The 14,770-nt window shown below is 48.9% G+C and overlaps 1 protein-coding gene across 5 annotated transcripts in view; it reads left to right on the top strand.

Annotated features, from left to right (window-relative positions):
• Positions 1-14,770, top strand: part of ASAP1 (ArfGAP with SH3 domain, ankyrin repeat and PH domain 1) — a 348,495-nt gene that overhangs the window by 309,759 nt on the left and 23,966 nt on the right. For all 5 annotated transcript variants that reach the window (XM_032873522.1, XM_032873524.1, XM_032873526.1 and 2 more), the window contains 6 exons: positions 2,162-2,348; positions 2,794-2,879; positions 4,206-4,321; positions 4,668-4,735; positions 5,729-5,836; positions 8,198-8,426. In XM_032873522.1, the coding sequence (XP_032729413.1) occupies positions 2,162-2,348; positions 2,794-2,879; positions 4,206-4,321; positions 4,668-4,735; positions 5,729-5,836; positions 8,198-8,426 (794 nt within the window). The remainder of the gene's footprint in view (positions 1-2,161; positions 2,349-2,793; positions 2,880-4,205; positions 4,322-4,667; positions 4,736-5,728; positions 5,837-8,197; positions 8,427-14,770) is intronic.

Below are 14,770 nucleotides of genomic sequence, written 5' to 3' on the forward strand. Positions count from 1 at the left end.
AGAGTTAAACATCATGCGTGTGGAGAGAGCAGGGACTTCCTGCAGCTGCGGAAGTAGAGACCCAGGGCTGGAGGTGTTCGTCATAGTGTCCTGGGGTATCCCCCAGGTACTCCCATGATACCTGAATGTCCTTAGCATCATTTTTGCCAAATTATTTTGCAACATCTGCATGACACTTCAGTGCCAGGAATCCTCCACAGACACCGTTGTCTCAGATTTACCTCCCATAGCTTCTCGCTGTTGATCCTCGCTCTGCCATCTTGGAGGATACTAGAAAGGGAGTTTATGTATGAACCCATAGCCATGTGTCATTCGTTCATACCTACTCTTGCTTCCCTGGAAGGCAGAGGACTGGTACGATTACTAATATTTCACAGATGAGGAAATAGGCATAGCTTTACCCAAGGTCATATGGATAGCATCTGATATCAGAATTGAATCAAGCCATTTCATTCTTAAATCCAATACTCTGTCCATCACACAGTGGCTGCCTTTCAAACTTTTTAAAAGTTAAAAGTTGTGTGCAGTGGGAGACCAGAAGCCGGGCTTAGGCCAGTCTCTCAGGTGTCTGGAAGTCCTCCAACTCGTCATGCCATGGCCATCTTAAAAGGACTTTGACATAAGTGTAAAGGACACCCATGAAAATAAGATCTTGGTCACTGAGCAGAATCTGCAAGTCACCAAAGGTGGTGTGCTGCCATCAACCAGCTCCCACCTTCACTGCAGACCCAGAATGAAAGGAGGAGGCATCAGCTTGATTTTTTTTTTAAGATTTTATTTATTTATTTGACAGAGATCACAAGTAGGCAGAGAGGCAGGCAGAGAGAGAGGAGGGGGAAGCAGACTCCCTGCTGAGCAGAGAGCCTGATGCAGGTCTCGATCCCAGGACCCTGGCATCATGACCTGAGCCGAAGGCAGAGGCTTTAAACTGCTGAGCCACCCAGGCGCCCCGTCAGCTTGATTTTAAACAGTGGTGTCTGGCTGTGGGATTGGGGCGATGTCTGGCTGTGGGATTGGGGCGGGAGAGGGGACAGCCTCAACCTCCGTAGGTGCAGTAGGTTTTTCTGAACAAGAAATCTTATGTCCCATGAGTTAGAGCTTTCTCAGAAAGAAGAAAACACCTTGTAGGTGCTGTATATTCTTTAATTCAAAATACGCCAATGAGTTACTCTCCACATTTTCAGAGGAGAAAGCTGAAGCTTATGAAGATGAAGCTGTTTGCCCAAGGTCACGCAGCCAGTGTGCTGTTAGAACTAGGATTTGAATCCACAATCCATTTACTGCTTTTTCATTGAGTGGCTAATATAACTGGGAAAATCGTGGGATAAGCTCAGGGATGGCTGGCTCCAGGATGTCAGACAGTATCATCTGGACCCTAGCTCGCTCGCCCAACTCTTCTTTCCTTTCCTCTGAGCGGACTTCTGTCTCAGCCTTTTTGCCAAAAGTGGCAGAAGTAACCATCAGGCCACTTAGGTCGGATACTCACACCTGCAGCTGGGAGGTGGGCCCAGTCCCAGAGCTTGGGACAGAACTGCAAGTAGAGAAAGGACAAGTTCTTAAAAAGAGAAATGCACACACCCACTCAGACTTTGGGAGTGTTACCCATGACAGTCTCCTGCTCCCAGCTGAACCTGCAGGAAAGACAACTCCCCTTTATTCTGGAGTTCAGTTGTTGGCCTGTGGGAGCGAATTTAAAGACAACCTTCATGAGCCTCAGAGTCCTTAGCTGTTAAAATAGGGAGTTGTGCCAGATGACTAAAATTTTTTCAATGAAGCTCTGGAAACGTCATTGGTCTTTTAGAATTGTTGTTTTAAAATTTCTCAATTTCTTTGTATGCTTCTGGGCATCTGAATTTGAAGTAGTACACAGCCGATTTCTCAAGCTGTTGCTCAAGGTAGAAAAGAAGTCTTCTATGATCTGGGTGCCCATTAATTTTGTAACTATATATTGCTTGCACATATACTAGCAAATGTATGAATCGGTTTCTTCATCCTGTCTGTGAGGAGATAACTTGGTCTAAAACCTGGTTTGTTTAAATCCTGAAAGGAGCCTAGGAGAATATATCTCACTTCAAAGAGAATTGTTTTTCAGGAAAATGTCAGTTTTTCTTAGCTTGTAGAAAAAAAAAATCTTTGTTCATATTGCTCTGCTCTTTTTCAGGACCGTGCGGAAAGAATATATCACTGCGAAGTATGTAGATCATAGGTTTTCAAGGAAGGCCTGTTCGTCTTCATCAGCTAAGCTGAATGAATTGCTCGAGGCCATCAAATCCAGGGATTTACTTGCACTAATTCAAGTCTATGCAGAGGGAGTAGAGCTCATGGAACCACTGCTGGAACCCGGACAGGTAAGGTTCCACTGAAATCATACAATAAAAAAGGAATGTGGAGAATGAGTTTAAAAAATAATGAGATTCAGGGCACCTGGGTGGCTCAGTTGTTAAGACTCTGCCTTCCTGCCTTCCTTCAGCTCAGGTCATATCCCAGGGTGGTCCTGGGATCCGAGCCCTGCATCGGACTTCCTGCTCAGCAGGAAGCCTGCTTCTCCCTCTCCCACTCCCCCTGCTTGTTCCCCCCCCGCCCCTGCCATCAAATAAATAAATAAATAAATCTTTTTTTTTTTTTTTTTAAATGAAATTCTAATACATTGAGTGACCATTGTCTAAATCAGGACAATTTGAGAGTAAAGGAGTTCTATTAATAATTACTTCCAGGTAACTGATGTGAATAAAGCTGCTGTAGGTAAAGTAGGACATGCGATTACCCGACTTATCCTCATCCTGTCCTTTTCAGGAGCTTGGTGAGACGGCCCTGCATCTTGCCGTCCGAACTGCAGACCAGACATCTCTTCACTTGGTTGACTTCCTTGTACAAAACTGGTATGGTTGTCATTTTTCTCTGAATACGCCTTGTAAGTTAACACAAACCAGTCTTCTCAGGGACCCAGATCAGGAATCGACAAGATTTTTATGAAGAGCTCGGTACTATTTAGGCTTTGCAGACCATGAGGTCTCTGTCACAGCTAGTCAGCTGTACCGTTGTAGTGTGAAAGCAGCCATAGACCATATGAAGATGAGTGAGCACGGCCATATTCCAATAAAGCTTTATTTATAAAAACAAATGTAGGGCCAGACATGGCCTATGGGCTATAGTTTGGCAACCCTTGGCCTAGAAGGATGTAAAATCCTGTCTCTGTCAAAACTTGCTGGATTAGAAAAGATTGAAAGAGGGAAGACTTAACAGCACAGGTCAACAGGATCTGTGAGTTTTCATTGATCGTAAGTTCATGATAAAACTACAGTGTCAGGGTGCTTGGGTGGCTCAGTCAGTTAAGTATCTGTCTTTAGCTCAGGTTATGATCCTGAGGTCCTGGGATTGAGCTCCATGTTGGACTCCCTGCTCCGCAGGTAGTCTGCTTCTCCACCTCCCTTTACCCTTCCCCATCCCCACTGATGCTCTCACTTTCTCTCAAATAAATAAAATCTTAAAAAAAAGAAAAAAAGAAAAAACTGCAGTGTGTGTGGCTGACTCAATAGGTAATTCAGATTTGGGACATACTAATAAGACTACAATACTGAACACAGGAAGTTTGGACTTGGCTCTATTCTTCAGTGGGTAGTTCTGTAAGCCACAGATTATTAGGAGGAACTGTAGCTCATCCAAAGGCGAGTGGTCAAAATAGCAAGGGGATTTGAACCCACATATGAAGTATGGTGCCTGGACGCAAGCCACGTATAAATGTCCACATGTCCTCCTTAGAGGTAGTACAGTGTGGTAGTTAAGTGTTGGCTCCAGGACAGGCTGCCTTTTATCAAATCCCTGCTCTGTCTTCCATGCCCTGATAGTGTCGAAAGCAGGTACTTCATCCTCTTTGTGCCTTGGTATTTTCATCTGTAAAACAAAGGTGCTCATAAGCTACCCCACTGGGTGGTCATGAAGATTTAATGAACCAAGGTACATAAAAGCTGAGAGTGTCCCATAAGGAGGCACTCGAGCAACGCTGGCTCGTGCTGTCCTTTGTTGGCTTATAAACGTGAGCGCAATGTTAGCAGCATCCTAGTTTGCCCTGCTTGTAAGTAGGTCTCAAGCTTGACTCCATTGTTTACACAGAAATAAGTGGTTAATCTGTAGCCTTAAGTTATTTATGTCCTATTTAAATCATATTTTAAGTTATACTTTTTTCTGATCATATTTTAATTTTTCAGTGGGAACCTGGATAAGCAGACGACCCTGGGCAACACGGCTCTGCACTACTGCAGTATGTACAGTAAACCCGAGTGTTTAAAGCTGCTGCTCAGGAGCAAGCCCACCGTGGGTGTCGGTAAGAGTGTGACCCGGTGTCTTAATAACAGGGGTCAGCATCCGGTTGGCTAACACCGAGACAATAATCATTTGATTATTGTCCATAGCCTTTTCAAGATATATCTTAGATAGGGTGCCTGGGTGGCTCAGTGGGTTAAGCCTCTGCCTTTGGCTCAGGTCATGATCTCAGGATCCTGGGATTGAGCTCCGCATCGGGCTCTCTGCTCAGCAGGGAGCCTGCTTCCTTCTCTCTCTGCCTGCCTCTCTGCCTATCTCTGTCTGTCAAATAAATAAATAAAATCTTTAAAAAAAAAAAAAAGATATATCTTAGATAATTATGCAGATTTCTTTTCTCTCTGTTTTAGTGAACCAAGCTGGGGAGACTGCCCTGGACATAGCAAAGAGATTAAAAGCTACCCAGTGTGAAGATCTGGTAAGCAAAACGGAGGTGGGGCATCCGTTAGACACCAACTGACTTAGAATGTCATACTCAGAAACTGGAATTGGGATAAAAGAAATAGATTCATCTTTCTGAACATCAACTAAAGGAATTCAGACAAGCACTAGGTCTCCATTTGAAAAAGTGGTGGAATGATGGATTTGTCATTCCTGTGTCTTTTCGGTACACTTATGACATAGGAGCTAAAAGGCATTTGAGAGATATGGTTATCAGACAGGCTTGTAAATTAAGGTCATGCTTTTTATATGCCAGACCCTTAGGCTTTCTCTGCAGCTCAGTAATAAAAAAGAATTATTTGGAAGCCAATTCCAAAAATTGGGCAAGTCAAGTTCAGAGTATAATGATTTTCAAAATATTAAATGCATGGCTTCCCCCACCAGCCCCATACTTCTGGTCCCATTGGTTCTCTCCTATCCCTCTGGGCCTTAGCATAGCATGGTTCTCTTACTGGTGGGGAAGGATGAGGCAGGAAAGGTAAGTTCTATCCCCTTGAGTTTCTGCCCAGCACCGGCTGCAGGCCAGCAGTTGTAGGTTTCTGTTCTTACAAGAACCCTGTGAAAAAGCTACAGTGCTCCCTGCCCCCATCTCGTGGAGAAGAAAAGTGGGCCACGGATCGAACTGGGACTGTCTGACTTAAAGGGCTTACGTCTCGTACTTCACTAACTCTGATTTTGCCTTCCAGCCAGGAATTTTCACACTGAGGCTCATTCTTAATATTTAAGAAAGCTTTTAATTTGCAAGAGAAGCCATGTTCTCAAAATAAGAAAGCCTCTGCCTGTAATTCTGGGCAACTCCTCCGAGCCGGTCCCACAGCAGCCCAGCCCTGTATAATCAGAGTTTTACCCTACAAGCATCTGCTGGTGATTCATTTGAAACCAAGACTGAGGTGGGATTTGCTCAGTGGTTATATAATAGTGGGATGTTTAACACTTAAATGAACATGGTTATACCTGCTGTTCCTTTCAGCTTTCCCAGGCTAAATCTGGGAAGTTCAACCCCCACGTCCATGTGGAATATGAATGGAACCTGCGACAGGAGGAGATGGATGAGAGTGACGACGACCTGGACGACAAAGTGAGTTCCAACAGTGCCTCTCTGAGTCCCTGCTGCTGGTCCCAGGTCGCCTGGACTGTGTAGCCGAGATCATTCATCATGAGACTGTGTCTGGTCTTGTGACCTGGGGCCAGTTTCTTTGCTCGGTCTTTGATCCTTGTTGGGTACCACTGCTATATTAGGGTTCTCTGGTAAACCAGCCCCCATAGGAGGTGGTTGAAGACAGAGGGAGAGAGACGGGAATTTATTTTTAGGAAGTGGCTCACGTGATTGTGGGAGCCAGTGAGTCCCCAGGTATCGGGCAAAGCTGGCAGGCTGGAGATTCAGGCGGGAATTAATGGTGTGGTCTTGAGTCTGGAGGTACCGAGTCTCTTTGCAAAAGCCCTTCAACTGGGGCACCTGGGTGGCTCAGTGGGTTAAGCCTGTGCCTTCGGCTCAGGTCATGATCTCAGGGTCCTGGGATCGAGCCCCACATCGGGCTCTCTGCTTGGCGGGGAGCCTGCTTCCCCCTCCCCTCTGCCTGCCGCTCTGCCCACTTGTGATCTCTGTCTGTCAAATAAATAAATAAAATCTTGGGGGAAAAAAAAAAACAAAGCCCTTCAACTAACTGAATGAAGCCCACCCCCATGATGGAGGGTAATCTTTTTTACTCAAAATCTAATTTAAACATTGCAGCATCTAGACTGGTATTTGACCAAATACATACCTGGGCGCCATAGCCCAGCCAAGTGAACACATAAAATCAGCCATCAGGACAGTCCTTAATAAATAAAAAGTTGTGAGGTATTATATAAGTATGGACTAGGCAGTAGGAAGCAAGTTGGCTGTGCTACCTCAGATCTTCAGCAAAAGCAAACTATGGCATTGTTACTGCCCCATTTTACAGAAGAGAAAACGGACACACACAGATTTGCAACCTGAAATCTCAGAGTTAGTAAAGACAGTTTCGGGATTAAACCTGGTTTTCTCTGCCTCTCGTAGGTAGTTCATGACTACCTCTCAAAGTTCGTTCTTGCAGTTTTCCTCAGATATGTGGGTTTTGTTTTGTTTTGTTTAAGATTTATTTCAGAGAGAGAGAGAATGGGGCTGGGGGAGCAGGAGAGAAAGAGAGAAACTCAAGCAGACTCCGCATTGAGCACGGAGCCCTGAAATCATGACCTGAGCCAAATCCAAGAGTAGTAGGACACCCAACCGACTGCTTCCCCGAGGCGCCCCGCAGCAAATGTGTATGGAGCATTTCTTCTTTCCTAGGCCGCATGTAAGGAGCAGTCCCACAAGGTGTCTTAAAGACATGCCCCACTTCGAGAAGAGACAAAGTACAACGGATAACTATTATATATGAGAGCCTGGGGGGTATTCAGAGAACGGAAAAATTGTCTCAGCTTTGGAAAATGGTGAAGACCTTATCAAGGAAGTAGCACTGGGGATGGGTTTCTGAGGGTAGGGAGGAGCTTGCCAGGCAGAAAGTGGAGAGGAGAACACATCCTTCCAGGGAAGGAGAACAGCAGGTGTGAAGGCCAGGGGGTCTGATAGAGCTGGAAGTCTGAGGACTGGTTAGAAGCACAGGGTGTGAGGTGCCTTCGGATGGTTGGGTGGGAGAGGCAGGAGGCTGCCTTGCAGAGTTGGGAAGCACAGTCTGGGCCACATTTGGCCTCTGGGCTTTCTCCAAGCCGTCAGAAGCCAGTTAATCAACAGAGATTAATTGTCACAGGAGCAGGTTTCCCCACCAGCTCTGGCCGCAGTGTGGGAAACATGCCGGGGCTGAAGGCAGCTGCAACTGAGGGCCGCTCACGAGGTCTGTGCTTCCGTGGGGGCTGGTGGGCATCTACAGCAGGCAGAGGTCCCAGCTATCCACGCAGGCCTGGTGGCTCTGGGTGAACTTGAGTCTTCGGGAGTTACACAGATGCCACTGCTGTCACCAGGAGTGCAAACACGAGGGACACCTTAGAGGCCATTGACGACAGTTTTGAATCTGAAAGGTCAGGATTGGACCCACCGGTGGGAATCATCAGGACCACAGTGTGGAGGCGAGGACTCAGAACTCTGACTGGAGAGGGTTGAGCAGGGAAGGAGCACACTGTAGAGCTCACACATGGGAGGGAAAGCAGTTCAGTGCTGGTGACATGTCTTACAGAGGGCAGGTAACTGTTCAGTTAAAGGATACCGTTGACCATGCCCTTCGGCTTCTGAATACTTCTGATTGTGTGTGACTATGTGTCTGATAAAGGCGAACTGAGAATCAGGAGGGCAAGAACCGCATCCCTCCTCTTGGGCTGGGTCATGGCTGACCTTAGCATGCAGAGAGCCACAGCAGCCCCGATGGAGCCTGAAGCGTAGGCCTCAGTGAATACCTCACCCCCTGCACTGTTCTGTCTCCCGCAGCCGAGCCCCATCAAGAAAGAGCGCTCCCCAAGGCCTCAGAGCTTCTGCCACTCCTCCAGCATCTCTCCCCAAGACAAGCTGTCACTGCCGGGATTCAGCACTCCGAGGGACAAACAGCGGCTCTCCTATGGCGCCTTCACCAACCAGATCTTCGTCTCCACAAGCACAGACTCGCCCACGTCACCGACCACAGAGGCGCCTCCGCTGCCTCCTAGAAACGCCGGGAAAGGTATGGACTTTGAGAAGGGCTCTGCGACTCCCTCCTCAAAGTGCGCGGTCTGCGCAACTTTGAGGTAAAAATCGCAAGAGGCATCCCAGTGGCAGAGCATGGAATGTGATGTCAAGGACAGCTTGAAATAGGGGCCTTGCCATCTGCTACCGACAGTAGGATGGTGTTGTGGGCACTCCTCATGTGTCATGCTGCGCTCTCCTCACAACAGTCCTGTTAGGTGTATACTTTAGTGCCCATTTTACAGATGAGGAAACTAAGGCTTATGGAGGTAGAGTGACTTGCCCAAGGTCACACAGCCTATAAGTGGGAGCGCTGCAATTCATTCCAAGGTCCACCGGGCGCCAAACCTCTGTTGTTTCTTGTGTGATGTAGTGTGCAATTGCAGTTCTTCAAAAAGTTAACTTTTCTCTACCCTAAGCTGTCTGTCTGCTGGAGACGTTAGTAGTAATAGCAGTAGTTAGTGGTTGCGAAGCAGTTGCTTTATGACAGACCCTAAAGCCAGCACTTCTCATTCTGTACTCAGAAAATGAGGGTGGGTCCTACAGTTGCTGGGATCATGCAGACAAGGAGACTGTGGTTCAGAGATATTGAGTGATTGGCCTCATATTTCCAGATCTCTGGGATTCTAACCTGGGCCTGTATGACCTGAGCCTACTCTCCTGACCTTTCTGATGAGGATTGTTTTTCCATGAGAAGCTACCTGGGAAGACTTCTGCCCACGAGAGGGGCATTGTGTAGTGCACTGTCCAAAGCCTTTGCCAGGCTGGCACTGAGGGCTGATGGTCCACCGCCCTGACCTGTAGCAACAACGTGCTTGTCCCGTATCCCACATCCACAGAGAGTGTCCAGCTCTGAACGTCCTTGTGTTCCCGCCAGTACGGCGACGAGTCGAGATGCAGAGAAATGGCAACATTCAAGAGTCACCCCAGCCAGGGGGAAGCTTGGGGTTTGGTCTCGGCCAGCGAATGCAAGTGCAGGCTTCTCCCTGTGTGCTCAGCCCGTGCTCACACAGGTTCCGAGGGCCCCTCCGTGCACAATGCCATGCCTATTTGAATCACACTGGGCCTATTTTCTGAGAAATGTGAGCTTTATTCAGAACAGTGTTTTTTCAGAGCCCATTCTCCATTGAAAAGTGTTATAAATGGGAGCTGTGTTCTTAGAGGGACCCCAAATGGCCTCATAGATCATAAAATAGTGGAGAAAATGCTAAAATAAGGTTTTGGCTTGAACAGTGCTCATCAAAGATAACTAGCGACCATAGGGGAAGAGTGACAGACAGCACACGTGAGCCAGTGGTTTGACCCGCCAGTGTTTCTCTTACCCCTTCCAATACATTACACACTAGAATGTACATAAATACGGTTTCAGATTCCTTACTCAAACACGAGTCTCTCATGTGACCGATGTGGGCAGCACGGTGAGAGTGCTGTGTTGCTGCCCCACTCTGCATAATCCTGTTCCCCTATTAGAATGGCAATCGGATAAGACCAGAGATTTCCCTTTGTGGACCCCAGAGAGGACCCCAGAGAGCCTCCAGACGAGGTAAAATAATCGAAGAAAACTCTGGAAGGGTCCATATCCTCTGACCCTGGTTACCAACATAATAGTGATCAGCTGTCTAGACAGGGTGGGCCCGTACCTGTCAGGAACCTCCAGGTGACTGAGAACCTTGGAGGAGGTTTGCGGGAGAGAAGGAACCAGTGTCCTAGTGACCAAGAGGCTGCCTCACCTTCCTACACTCCTTTCTGGAATTTTATCTCAGGGGGCCACAGAAACCCATAAAATATTCTGTCTGACTCGATGCCAAGCATCTGTCTCCTGCCTTGAATAAATTCTGACTAGCGCTTTACCAGAGGCCCAGAAAACAAAGACCAAATGTGTTCGGTGATCCAGCTGCTGAAACAAGTGCTCAGAGACCTGGCCGTGGCCACTGTGGTCAGCCCCAGACAAGCTACTTCCCCCAAGGCCCATCCCCCAAAATCCCTACACTGAGAATAGAAACTCCTCTCTGCTAGAAGCCGAGGGCTCTTGCAGGCTGCTCGTAGTGGGACATCAGATGCGGGGAGACAGAAGCAGCACCGGCTTCCCCTGGACTTTCTAAGGGGCCTGAGAGGGTCCTGTGCCCTGCAGCTAGCCTGGCTCGCGTGCCCTTCCATTTGGAAAAGTGGTAATGTTTAGAATGGAGATCTTAGAAGACATTGTTGTAAATCAGCTGACACCCTGTGCAGAGATAATCCTCCTCTGTCTTGTGGCCCTTATGTGTTTTTCATTTCACTCTGTTGAGCTGGTAGAACCATTTGCATGAAAACAAGGACGTCTTGACTGTCATTTGGTTGCTCATTTTCCATGGAAGTGATGTCACGGTCTCTGCTTACAGCAGTGGTCATTTCCACACTCTGGGTTTAGGGCTTGGATAGAGGGTGGCTTCTGGCGAGGCATAGCAGACACTCAGGATAAAGTCCCACTAATAAGAGGAGTATAGAGGGGAAAGGGGGAAGGGATTATTCTAGTCAGCACAGGAATATTTTCAAGAATCTCCAGCTGCCTCATCAGAACGCAGGGAAGTTTGACCTAAATTGCCATCAAGCAAAGCCCCCTTGTGCTTACGCAGGGCTCCGTCGGTGTGGGGAGACAGCAGCTCAGCACCCCAATCTCACCACCCTTGAGCCCTAGACACATTTTCCTGCCTGACCTCTTAGGATGTGAAGTCCAGTGAGAGTTCGTGAAAGCTCTAAGATTAAGCATGCAGACGTTTCTCCCTCGTGATCAGCACCTGCCCCCCACCCCCCACTGTACAGTATGTTTAGACTTGAAATTCTTCAAGCTTGCCAAGATTGGTTTGTTTTTCATCTTTGAACAAAAAATTAATGTCCTCGAACTTGGGTTTTAGAGAGCTGGAAGGATGCTGAAAGGTGATCCACAGTCTGCTGCCCATTGTACAGCTAAGGAAACTGAGCCCGGGAAAGGGTGAGGAACTGATTTCCGGCCACACAGTGGCTATTAGTGGGTGGAAAGTAAAAATGGCCCTTAAAACTCATCAGACCAGTTTGACCTTCTGGTTTCTTCTTCCCCACGTTGAGGAAGGTGCTTGATCTCTGTCTTGCCTTCCTCGTGATCTTGTCCTCAGAATCCAGTGAGCCAATATGGGGAGAAAGCATTCTGGAACAGGCAAAGCCCTGAAGTCCAAGGCGCCCCTGGGACTGTCGGGCTGTGGCCACAGACGTCTCTAGAACACGGAGGATCACGGGGAGCAGTATGGTGCCGCACAACCCATCCCCCAGAGCAGGGGCTGGAGACAGGCACTGCGTGCTTGTGGTTGGCTGATTTGATTTAACTCTGTGACTCTAAGCTGGAGAGCTGCGATTTTCTCCTGTCGTCCGCTTGCACATCTGTACCCCACAGCAATGCAGACTCGGGGCGACACGAAAGGTTATATAGATTAAAGGGGTATATGGGCAGCATCTAGCCAAGCACCTAACAGAGTGGGCGCCCAGGGAGGGGCCCACTGCTGACACTGGTGTATCAGCATTGCTCCTTGGCTCCAAAAGAAGCTGTTTGAGGAGAAAAGGCGCCAGGGTAATGTCCCCCCAGTCTCATGAGCAAGGGCTCTGACGCCAGCTGCATAACGCAGGCATCATGTACTCAAGGAAAGCAATCGTTAGGTGAATGAATGATGAGTCTGGCCTCGGGAAGCTTACTTGACTTACTTACAAGAGCTGACTTTCCAAGCTTTAAGAGACACAAAGCGCGGATACATTGCTGTTTCCTCCATCTGTTGGTGGAGTCGGGACCGCAGAATCTGACATTAAGCAGCGCCTGTGAATATCAGGCAAGCGCCTGTATGACCTCTGGGTGCGCTTCAGACACGTTTTCAGTAACATGGATTCCTGCTTCGGACAGGCTGCAGCCTTGGTCTGAGCCCCCAACAGCCAGTTGACGGCCCCGGGCCATGTTCAGGTCACAGAGTGGGAACCACGTGCCGCCCGCCATCCACCGAGGTGTGGAGACGAAGTACCTCGTGATCCCAGAGCAAACCACGCCATTTGAGCCACAACCGTCTGTGAGCCACGCTGCGGGGCCAACCTCCCTTCCCCCTCCTCCAGGAAGCCTCCTGCCCTGGCCCTCCCTGAGAGACGGGGCTCCTGCGAGCACGCTCGTCCTCTCCCTGCCCTGGGCTCTTCAGCGTGGAGCCGAGCTTGCCGAGCTTCAGGGTCTTGGTGTGGGAACCACGCTTGGGCCTGTGCCGTGCTGGCGCGCTGCTGGGAGACCGTGAAGTCGCGTCTGTGGTGACCAGCACGTGCGAGCCGGGAACATGTTCTATCCTCCTGGATGCATTCGGTTTAACAAATGGGCTGGGCCGGGGGCATGCAGTGAAGGAGGGAGAGAAAGCAGCCGCGGCCCTGGGTGCCCCTGGGGGAGCCTGAGGGGAGCAGGAGGGGCAAGCGAGTCTTCCTTTTGCTCCCCTGCGGCACAGGGGCTGCGCGTGAGCTTGGCCTTGCACCCCTGGCATGGAGAGGGGGTGCTGTGTCTGTGCTTGCTGAGTGAATGCACAACAGCAGGTCCATGAAAAGCATGACCCGGAAATGTGTGGCCAGTCAGGGGGGGACTCTCCTAAAACGACTCCAGTATCTTGGGGGTGTGATGGTGGACTTGCCGAAAGTCTTTCTACAGAACGTGTGCAGCATGATGGCCAAACAGTCACGTGAGCATCTTAGACAACATTTCTGCGGCTATCATGCGAGGCCCATGGCGGTCAGCAGAGAGGGCGGGGAGGGGGCAGGAAGAAGGTGTCCTCCAGTCACAAAGCTGCCGCCGTCAGGGTGTGTTGCGGGATGATGACAGCTGGCCTAGGAACAGTTTTCCTAGTAGCAGCGTTATTCCTATGCTCATGACTTTACACTTTAAGTGAATTTTTTTTTTTAACCTCATAGGAAGATAACCATTTGAGTGGCTCTATATCGAAGCATCCCATGGGCTGTCATCACTGATCCATGTCGATTTTTTGTGGGTTTTTTGGCCTATTTTTATCAGTTTCCCCAATCCCTTTTAAAGCATGGCACATCTGTCCTCTTGCACCGGCCACTTGCAGGCCAAAAGCATGTCTGGGATTCTGACCCTCAGGGGTGGCCACTTGGCACAGGCTAACTGAAAAGTCACCGACGGCCATGTGTGGACAGGGAAGCGGAAGGAGTGTGTTGTGCTGCTTGTATGCGAGACGTCTGAGTAGTTAGGAAGGAACCACCCTTGGGCCCCTGAGTCCAGGCACTGTGCTGTTAGTTACTGGGGTCCTGGAAGGAGGGGGAAGGATGGAGAACAGCCCGTGCTGCATGGTACGCAGTGCGGTATCACTCCTGCGTCACCTGCCATGCCGGAGCCCTGCCCAGCCTGCTCCTGACTGTGCGCGGCCTCCCTGCCTCTACCGCATCTTGCCGTGCCTCTGTTTCCCCACCCGAGTGCAGTGATCATGGTGCCTTCCTGTTACACACAGGGCCCTTCTCAACAGAAATACACTGTGTCTTTATCTACTTTTTTTTAAAGATCTTACTTATTTTTAAGTAATCTCTGCACCCAGTGTGGGATTCAGACTCAACCCCGAGATCAAGAGTCTCACGTTCCACTGACAGAGCCAGCTGGGCACCCCATCCATAACTCTCTAAAGTAACAAACCTTTCAGGTCCACACTGTGAAAAGCATTTGTCTTGCCCCGAGTTGTATGTAGATAGAATTTCTGCTGTTGTCACTTAATATCTGTGGCATGGTGTGTTTAGAACATGTACATTGTATTTCCGTGTTTTCCGAGATCGTCAAGATAGTTTTTAAAGCCGTCTTCTGGGTCTTGTTTTTTTTTTTTTCGTTTTTTTTTTTTTTACTTAAAATTTTAAAGATGTACTTTAATTTGGCCTCCCAGCTTGGCAGACCCTCTGGGTGGTTTGTTTCACTAAAAACCAAATGTTCAAGGACAATGAGAAAGCATCCTCCTGAGTTACGCCATGAATGAGTTCCATAGACTTGTATTGTGTTCAGAATGTGTCAGGCACTGAGCGACAGGAAGACGACATGAATCCTTCCCTGAGGGAGCTTTCAGCCTGGGAGGAAGAGAAAATCGAGCTATAACGCAACAGAGAATTCTGAGAGCCATTTCGCTTTGTGGTGGATAGGTCACAGGTAACAGCCGTTGCCCCGGGGCAAAGGGGATGGGTTAGAGAAGGCTCTGGATGAGGTTCCAGCTGGGCTGACCCTTCACCGATGAGGCACAGAGGTGAGGAGGGAACACAGTCAGGCACGAGTGTCCTGGTCAGGGACATGTAGGGCCATTCGCAGGAGGACAGCAGGGTACCATC

This window comes from Lontra canadensis, unplaced genomic scaffold (assembly GCF_010015895.1).
Source record: "Lontra canadensis isolate GAN:19392208 unplaced genomic scaffold, GSC_riverotter_1.0 scaffold49, whole genome shotgun sequence".
Classification (NCBI taxonomy): domain Eukaryota; kingdom Metazoa; phylum Chordata; class Mammalia; order Carnivora; family Mustelidae; genus Lontra; species Lontra canadensis.